Source organism: Carcharodon carcharias, chromosome 5, assembly GCF_017639515.1.
Source record: "Carcharodon carcharias isolate sCarCar2 chromosome 5, sCarCar2.pri, whole genome shotgun sequence".
NCBI lineage: Eukaryota > Metazoa > Chordata > Chondrichthyes > Lamniformes > Lamnidae > Carcharodon > Carcharodon carcharias.
The window spans coordinates 108931695-108940327 of record NC_054471.1 but is presented as its reverse complement, the minus strand read 5'-3'; the positions used below and the strand labels follow the sequence as shown (position 1 = coordinate 108940327).

Below are 8633 nucleotides of genomic sequence, written 5' to 3'. Positions count from 1 at the left end.
TCAAGTCCTAGCCCTGATAATTCTGCTCATCACTTCCAGCTTGTGTTCCAACTTGCGGTTCAAGATATATTTGTTCCTACAATCTGCTCCCCACCCTAACCACACCCTCCCCCCATCTCCCTTTTCAAATTCTCAACTTTATTTTCAATTTCCTCTATGGCCTTGTCCCTCCCTTTCTCAGAGGGTCATCGACCTGAAACATTAACTCAGTTTCTCTCCACAGATGCTGCCTGACCTGCTGAGCATTTCCAGCATTTTCTGGTTTAATTTCTAATATCTCCTTCTTTGGCCCAGTGTCTGTTTTTTTCTTGGCAACTTTGCGAAGCCCATTAGGTTTTCCCCATGTTGAAAGTGCTATATAAATTGAAGGGACTGATTTGGATGGATGAGAAATTTCCATCTTTTGGCAGAATTCTGACTTCTTAAATTCTGGAATTCCCTCTTTTGTAATATTTTTCTGACATCCGTGTCCGTATTTAAGCAGAGATTGTATTTGAAATATATTGCGCTTTAAACATATTAAAAAGAACACAATATGATTCTGAGTTTCTGAATGTAACAACAGAAAGGGAATAAATAGATTTGCTACTGATTCTGGCAGAACCAGTGGTGTAGTGCTGTCGGAGCTGTGCCCTGGCACCTCCACTTGGCAGCTCTAGGAAGCCGTCACTCTCCCCAAAGAGCTCTGCGAGGCTGCAACTTCCAACTAGAACAAACCCATGACTGAGTCCTCCCAAAGCCCCGGTTCTCAGTTTCCCCCCACATCGAACATCCCGCCGCCCCCCCCCGTCCCCCCACTCACCCCCAATCCCCTTGAACAGGTCCCTCTGACTCCCCTCAAGCAGCCCCAATTCCCTCCAAGCCAGTGGAACTTGTCACCACTGTCCCAGCAAGCTACAGCCTTTCTGAGGGCGCTTATGCATGTAAATGCAGGGAACCAGCTGGCACATGCTCAGTTTATCTTTAGTGTTCCTTCCATTGGAGAACAGTCCTGCACGGACGTGCATAAGAAAATGCCTTAAAGGGGCCAAATGGTGCAAAACTAGAAGTCAGGTGACCTGAGCAGGAACACCATTATGGAGGAGGTGGCCCACGTAGTAAGGGGGGGGCAGGAGAAAAGGTCCCAAAACTTCAAATAAAGTTAATGAAAGCTCAAAGTGAAAGAAAGAGCTGCAAAGGGAGCAGACTTGAAGCAAAGTGAGCTTGAACGAAGCCGTGAAGATCAGAGGAGGGTGACTACTTACTGCGGGCCTTTGGAGCAGTGGTGTTCTGCCTGACAGCTGAAGGTCTGAAAGTGTGCTTGGAAGGTGAAGTTTGAGTGTGTGTGCAGATGCAGAGGCAATTGATGAGACTGAACAATATGTCAAAACTACTTTCCGTTTCAGGTGCTGCTGCATTGCCTGCCAGTCGTTGCCTCATTAGCGTCGGTGTACTTTTTCTCCCCCTGACACCTGATTCTCGATGCCTTGGTTAACAACTTGTAAAATAAAACAGCCTAAAATCCACTGACCTCTCAGTACTCACTGCCATCCTGAGGGGAGAAAGGCCTCAGTTAGAATTGCTAACAGCTGCCCACAGGAAACAAGACAATTTCTAAAACCTCCAAGCCCAAGAGCCTGCTGTACACGTAATTGGGGAATAAACAAACAAACCTTCAAAACCACCTGATAGCAAAACAATGACTACGAAACAAAGAAAGCATAAGCTCCTTTTGTAAAGAAAGTGAAGAAAGTAAAGGACACTCAAACACTGTCCCACCAAGTGACGATGGAGGGGAGAGCTCCAGTGCTGTAGCTGCCTGAGAGTCAAAATTGAACATCTGAAACTGAGCTTGATATAGTGGCAGGTCTGTGTCCCTGTGCAGATGTGTGGACAGAGGAAATGTGGAAGAGGAAAGAAGAGACATATCCTTGGTTAGACTATAAGGATGAAAAACTTGGGTGTATAGTGTTTGTGAATATTAGTAGCTTATCACTTTTCATATCTAAGGGATTGAGGCTTTTGAATGAATGGCGTTTGCACCAACTGACATACAATAGACCCAGCCAGAGTGCATGTTTAAAATCTCTCAGAAAAAAAATTGTGGAACACAAACTATTGAAGGCTCACATCACTGCGCAACAAATCACTGAAAAAGCAGAGGAAGAAATTCTTGGGAAAAATTGTGGCAACCTTAATGCATCTCATCTAAAGGTGACTTGTGCAGTTTTCTGCTCTGCATACTGCGTGACTCAAAACAATAGACCTTACTCTGACCACTTTGGTTTGCTGGAACTTCAAAGTGCAAATGGTATTGACACAGGAATTAGGTTAGGAAATTATTGACCACACAGCTACCCAAATGAGGAAGAAAATTTGCCAGCATAACAAAATAATCAAGAGTAAAATTTTGATTCTTATTGATGAATCTAAAAGCCTAAGGACCAAAACCGCTCTAGTAGTTTACCTGAAATGTGAAAGTGATAAGAAGGATGATCCATCCTTCATGTTTTAAGATCTGATTGAACTTACAGATCAAAAAGCTGGTACAATAGTTAAGCATCTTTTTGAATGTCTTGCAAAACATGGTTTTGAAGACCTCTACCTGAAGCAGCATCTTGTAGCGCTTATTAGTGATGGAGCAAGTGTTATGCTGGGCACCAAATCAGGTGTAGCTCACAGGCTTATGGAGCAATATCATATGTCATTATTTGACATTGCCTGAACCATAGATTAGAACTTGCAGTGGGTGATTCAGTGACAGAACTGAGTGGCGTGAACCATTCCCACACCTTTATGGACAAATTATAGTCTGTGTATAACAGATCACCTCTCAATTAGAGGTAACTGGTCGAATGTGCTGTTGATATAGAACAACAAATTTCCAAAATAGGCTGCATTTTAAGCAGTTCAGCCTCGGCAGCCCAACTCAGTTAAGCATCTCGATCAACCAATTACATGCTCTTGATAAAGACTACTGGTCAGCTGAAATTCCACCAGGTTGTGGAGAATTGGCAATAGCTTCGCTCTGCAAGTGTTTTAAGTTGTCATCTACTTCTGTGATCAATGCATTTAGAGGTTATGTGGAGCAAGCTGGACAATGCTTTTCCCCAGTGTTTGCGACCGTTACTAAATTCCAAGCAGCGCTGCAGAATATGAGTGAGGATTCGATCAAATGAACTTAATTATAACACTCAAGAATTCTCATAAGCCGGGTATCAGCACTCATGTTTGTCAGACAGCATGGACCACTCCCTCCTGATACATTGGGATCCAACACCATACGTCACAACCTGGCTGCGATGACACCGATCAGCAGAGAACTTGAAGACAAGACCAGCCTCTCCCTCTGGCACAAGTGTGGAAACAGACTTGTGGGAATTATTGTGAAGTGTTGGTTGCTGAAATTCAAGAAGTGTCATGGTATCAAGTTTTTGAAAGTTTGTGGTGATAAAGCCATGACGTACTAGAAAATCTATTGGTGAGTTTGCTATGCTAGCTTCAGACGAAAGCCTCTTGCCTGAAAAAATTTACAATGCTGATGAAATGATTGTGTTCTGGCAATACGCCCCTAGGAAAACACTAGCAATGGCTGAGGAGAGTGCACCAATGGGTGTTAAGGATGCTAAAGATAGGTTGAAATAAGAAATAGAAAATGCTGCAAAACCTCAGCAGGTTTGGTAGCGCCTGTGGAGAGAGAAACAGAGTTAATGTTTTGAGTCTGTATGACATTTTTTCAGAGTTATAGTCACACAGACTTGAAATGTTAACTCTGTTTCTCTCTCCACAGGTGCTACCAAACCTGCTGAGTTTTTCCAGCATTTTCTGTTTTTAATTTCAGATTTCCAGCATCCAAATTATTTTGCTTTTATCTAAGGATAGGTTGACTGTCCTTGGTTGTGCCAATGAGGCTGCCACACACAAATGTAAGTTGGCTGTAATCGGGAGAAGCAAATGCCCCAGGAGCTTCAAGTGTATTCAGACATTACCTGTTCACTATTATGCCAATAAGAGCAATAGGAGAGCCTGGGTAACCAGAAATATGTTTTCTGATTGGTTTCATAACCACTTTGTACCAGAGGTATGTGTGCATTGTCAGGTAGCAGGATCTGAAGAGAACTGTAAAATCATGTTGTTCCTGGACAATTTTTAAGTAATCCCCCTGCCAATTCTTGGTGAAGAACAATGTTTTCGCTGTTTACTCCCCCACTGGAAGAACTATTCAAGAGTGCCTCCCAGCAGAGTACTTCGACACTGAACCTTCTCCAACAATCAGAATCGCAGGTGGTGCCACAGGTTGCAACTTATTATAGATACTCTGCATTTATTATTCAGTGATACATCTTACTTGTCCACCATTTTATTAACTTGACTATAGCTAGCCTGGGCTTAGGCTATTGAAATGTAAGTGGGCTTAGTCCTATACATGGTACCTGAAAACCAAAACTATCTGAAATCCAAAACCTGATTTGCCCTGAGGATTTTAGATAATGGATACTTGACCTGTAAAATGCTGCACAATGAAATTCTAGCTACTCTAAAGGCTAATGTTTCAAAATAAAATGCCTACTGGCATTAACATTTTGCACGTAAAAACATAGTTCACTGATCTTTGGGGACTCAAAAAATTAATACATAGGAAAATAATGTAATAATAGATTTAGAAATGATATGGCAACACATTTTCTTAGAGCTCCGGAACCTCAAAATTTCCCACTACACCACTGGGCAGAAGGGAATATGTGTGTGTGTGTGCGTGAGAGGTGTGCCTGCCCCTGGCTACCTGTGTAATATAGTAATGGTTCTGGAACTATGTTTGTGTTTCTCCCACTTGAAACACTGAACTGCAGATGCCCCATAATTATAGGACCTTTACAATGAGAGAAGTGAGACTTGCTTTCATGCTTGCTTTAGGCAGCCTGTTCTCAGGAGTGTGTATGTGGTAGTGATTACATCGCAATGGAATGCACAGAGGCACAATTCTGCTTCCTCAGGAATTTTTATAATTGCTCTTTTGGTCCAAAATTTTCTACTGACATTGAAAATCTAATCTCCTTCAAAATCCCAATTTAGCTAAACTGGTGTCTAGGGGATACAGAGCAAGAAAAGAAAATCATTTCATCTCCATTTAGTTTGTGATAAAAGTGCAATTAAATCATTGGTTGATTGCCTTGACTGCAGTGTTGGGTTGTCTATTTAGCTTGGAGCATGAGTAAGGGAAATTAAATCGTAATGTTGAGGTATTTTGGGTTCTAGCAATGTGAATGGCAATTACATAGCTAATGTATATACTAGTTTTATAGCATTGGCACTGTACAGAACCAAGCTAGGTATAAGGCAGTGTAATGATCATCCACAATCCAATTGAATGACAGAATATGGATAAGAGACTGGCCTCCTCCCCTTCTAATGTTCATTGGAAGAGTTTGGAGTATGAATGAACCTGTTGTGGTATTTGATGATGTAGGGAAAGTCAGCACAGATTTTAAAGCCAGTATCAGTTTTTGATTAACCAGCAAGAAAAGCCCCTGTTCTATATTTGTTCCTGTTTAGCTTTAGAAGCCTCCTCCACAAGGCAACCTAATGTGTTGGTGTGGGAGCTCATTTAACTGCTGAAGTTGGCAACTTAGATCACTAGCACTGTCAGGGAAGTGTATCATATCTATTCACCGTTTGCAAGATGGGAAAACTATTTAATGAACACTTTCTGCTTCAGAAAGGTTTTGTCAATCATTCTGTATGGCATGGGACACACATGTTCAGTGTGTAAGTATGACCATAAGCTTCCGGTTGCTTGTCATTTTCATTGTGTGCCCTACTTCCATTCTGATCTCTGTCTTCAGCTTCCTACACTTCTTCTTAAGCTCAGTATAATGACTAGGAACAATGCCTCATCTTTCAATTAAGCACTTTAAAATCTTCCAGCTTCAAAATTAAGTTCAATTACTTCAGATCATAAACACTGCTTCCATCTTTTCCAGATAGCAGGTTCTGATGATTCTGCTGTTGCCATTTTCAGCACCTCTAGACCCATCTTTTGTTTCTTCATTACCATTCCTTTTGCCTTGCACCATCATCCCTTTTTGTCATTTAATTACTCCTGCTTTCCACCCTATCATAGACCTTCCTTTTGATCTTTTTCCTCATTGGTTGAAGTGCATCCCATCTCCCTGGTCCCAATCCTTTTTATTTCAAAGGGATTCCCATTTTTCTCACACAATGCTGCCAGCCATGGTTCACATGGTTCCTTCATTCCTCTGCTAAACTTTCCACATTCCTAAATACTGGGAGTTTATTCTGCATATTTTAACTACCAGTTTTCAGCCAATCCTCACACATGTGACTCTGAAGGCCCCTATACTATTTCTCTTTATGTCACACACCTCGATTAACAAAGGGGATTAAAACTGAATCCTTTGCTGTTGTTACAGCTCTCAGTCTGGTCTTTGTGCTCTGGGAAAATAAGCAAGCTTACCCGGATCTAAGGCCAACAGTGTTCTTGAACTAGCTGAGAGTAACTTTGCTGTTGTTTGTCTATCTGGCATCTATTCTAGTTACATAGCTTAAGAGAACAGCTCCCTCTCACTAACTCATTTGATAGCACAATCGATGACTTACTGTTTGGAAGATCAGAAGTCTCATCCTACACTCTGCACGCATTGGTGTATTATTGCACAGTATCATATTAATAAAGTGATTATATAACCCTAGAAATGAGACATAAGATGAACAGAGACAAAAGGTACTCCTTCCAGGTCATGACCTCTTACTGGAAATATAAAAATACTGGAAAAATAAAAGATTGAGCAACTAGCTTTATGTCCTACATTTATTAAAAAAGCAACTGTATGTCACATTTCAAATGAAGTAGTTTAAAAAGAACACATTTCTCAAAGCATACAAACCAAGGAATATTATATATATATATACTAGCAGCATCCAAATGTTAGATTTACTACAAACCATGACAGTCTTTGTACTGACAAACTACAGACAACACAATTTACAGCAAATTCTGTTTTTCATAGTGCAGATAAACAAAAATGAATAAATTTAACAATTTAAGGTTAAATAATTTTAAATAACTGTTAAATACAAGACACTTTTCATTAAGAGCTTCTGTACAAAGATAAACAAATTTGGCATTGTACAAATGGCTTGCCGGCTCACTGTGTGCACACACTATTAACAAAGGTGCACCATTGATCCTACAGCCTTAAATGAACTATACAAAAATCAGTGAAATCGTAGATTAATTAGTGAGCCATTCAAAAGGCAAGTGTAGCATTAAACATCAGAACACTGCTTGTTTTAGGCACCAATGTTTATTCCTGCAAATGAACATTCCCCTAAAGTAATTGTATCTAAACCTGCTCCATCATACTAGTGCTAAATTCCAAACAAAGCCCTGCGGGTATCACTAAAGTCTTATTGCTATGACACTGCGACAATGAAAAGAAACTAATTACAAAAAGTAGAGCACCTTTTACATTGAACTTACTGTCTCATGATTCTATTTTACAATACAAGAGGCTACGAGGCTCTGAGCAAGTTCAGCCGCTGGGTTTAACTGTATTCTTGTCACTGGTGTGTTCCAGTGAACAGAATCAGACACATAAATATAGCTACAACACCTATACCTATTTCTGAACAGATTAGTATAACATTCTAGGAATTAATTAATTTTTCAGCTAGTGTTTTTATCATGGTCCTCAGTGTCTGTATATCAGGATTTCTTGTCGATGGTATTGAAAAACCATTCAGTAAATTTCCTTAACTGTGCAGCAGCAGTCTGGGACTCCACTTGAAGCCGCAAGTTATCGTGTCGCAGGTGGTGAACCTCAGCCTGGAGCATCGCCTTGTCTTCCTTTTCCTACTCAGAAAAGTATTACATGAAAGAAAACAAACTGTACTGTTAGCTTTGCTGCATCCAATGGGACTTTGCCATCTTAGGTCTTATCCAATGTGATTTGGTAACATGGGGCAGGATTTATAGGATGGCCCGAAGATTTGGTGGACATCGCAACTGATACTGGCGGCCGTGCAGCCATATAATGCTCCAAGGAGAGTTAATTGGCTGGAGGCAGGACTTCTGCCCCTCAGTCAGGTGGAAGTCCTGCCTCAGAGAGCTGCTGGCCAATCTTATTGGTCGGCAGCTGTCTAGTCCCAGCAGCACCAGAAGCTGCAGTGGACAGGACTGTGTCCACAAGCAATTCCCAGAGTCTAAGCCCTGGGAGTCCAGACCAGGTAAGTGTGGGGGTCCCAGTGCGGAGTGGGGAGGTGAGGCCTGGGCGGGTGGGCAGAGACTGGGGGTGTTGGGGGAGAAGCCAGGAGGGGGCAGACCTTATGGGGTTGGGGGAGTCTGATGTTGATAAGAGGCCATTGATGTACAAGCTTCCCTCCACCAATTCCCTTTTAGTTAAGGTTTAATCTTGCTGGTGCTGGTTGACATCTTACGAATTGATAACTGTATTTTCAATTTTGCAAAACCTTTCCTTCCCAAATACTTGATACACCATATGTGTATAAGTAGCAGACTATGTGTACAGGGAGAGAGAAGGGGGGAGGGATGAGGAGGGTGTGGAGGGCAAAAGGAGGGAGGGTCAGAGAGGATCAAGGGGGTACAGAGAAATAGAGGGCTCAGGGCTACAGAG

The 8633-nt window shown here is 41.6% G+C and overlaps 1 protein-coding gene across 2 annotated transcripts in view; it reads right to left on the bottom strand.

Annotated features, from left to right (window-relative positions):
• Nucleotides 1-6798: 6798 nt before the first annotated feature.
• Nucleotides 6799-8633, bottom strand: part of LOC121277854 (signal-induced proliferation-associated 1-like protein 2) — a 647580-nt gene continuing 645745 nt past the window's right edge. For both annotated transcript variants that reach the window (XM_041187562.1, XM_041187563.1), the window contains exon 23: nucleotides 6799-7852. In XM_041187562.1, coding sequence (XP_041043496.1) covers nucleotides 7706-7852 — 147 coding nt within the window. In that variant the 3' untranslated portion in view covers nucleotides 6799-7705. The remainder of the gene's footprint in view (nucleotides 7853-8633) is intronic.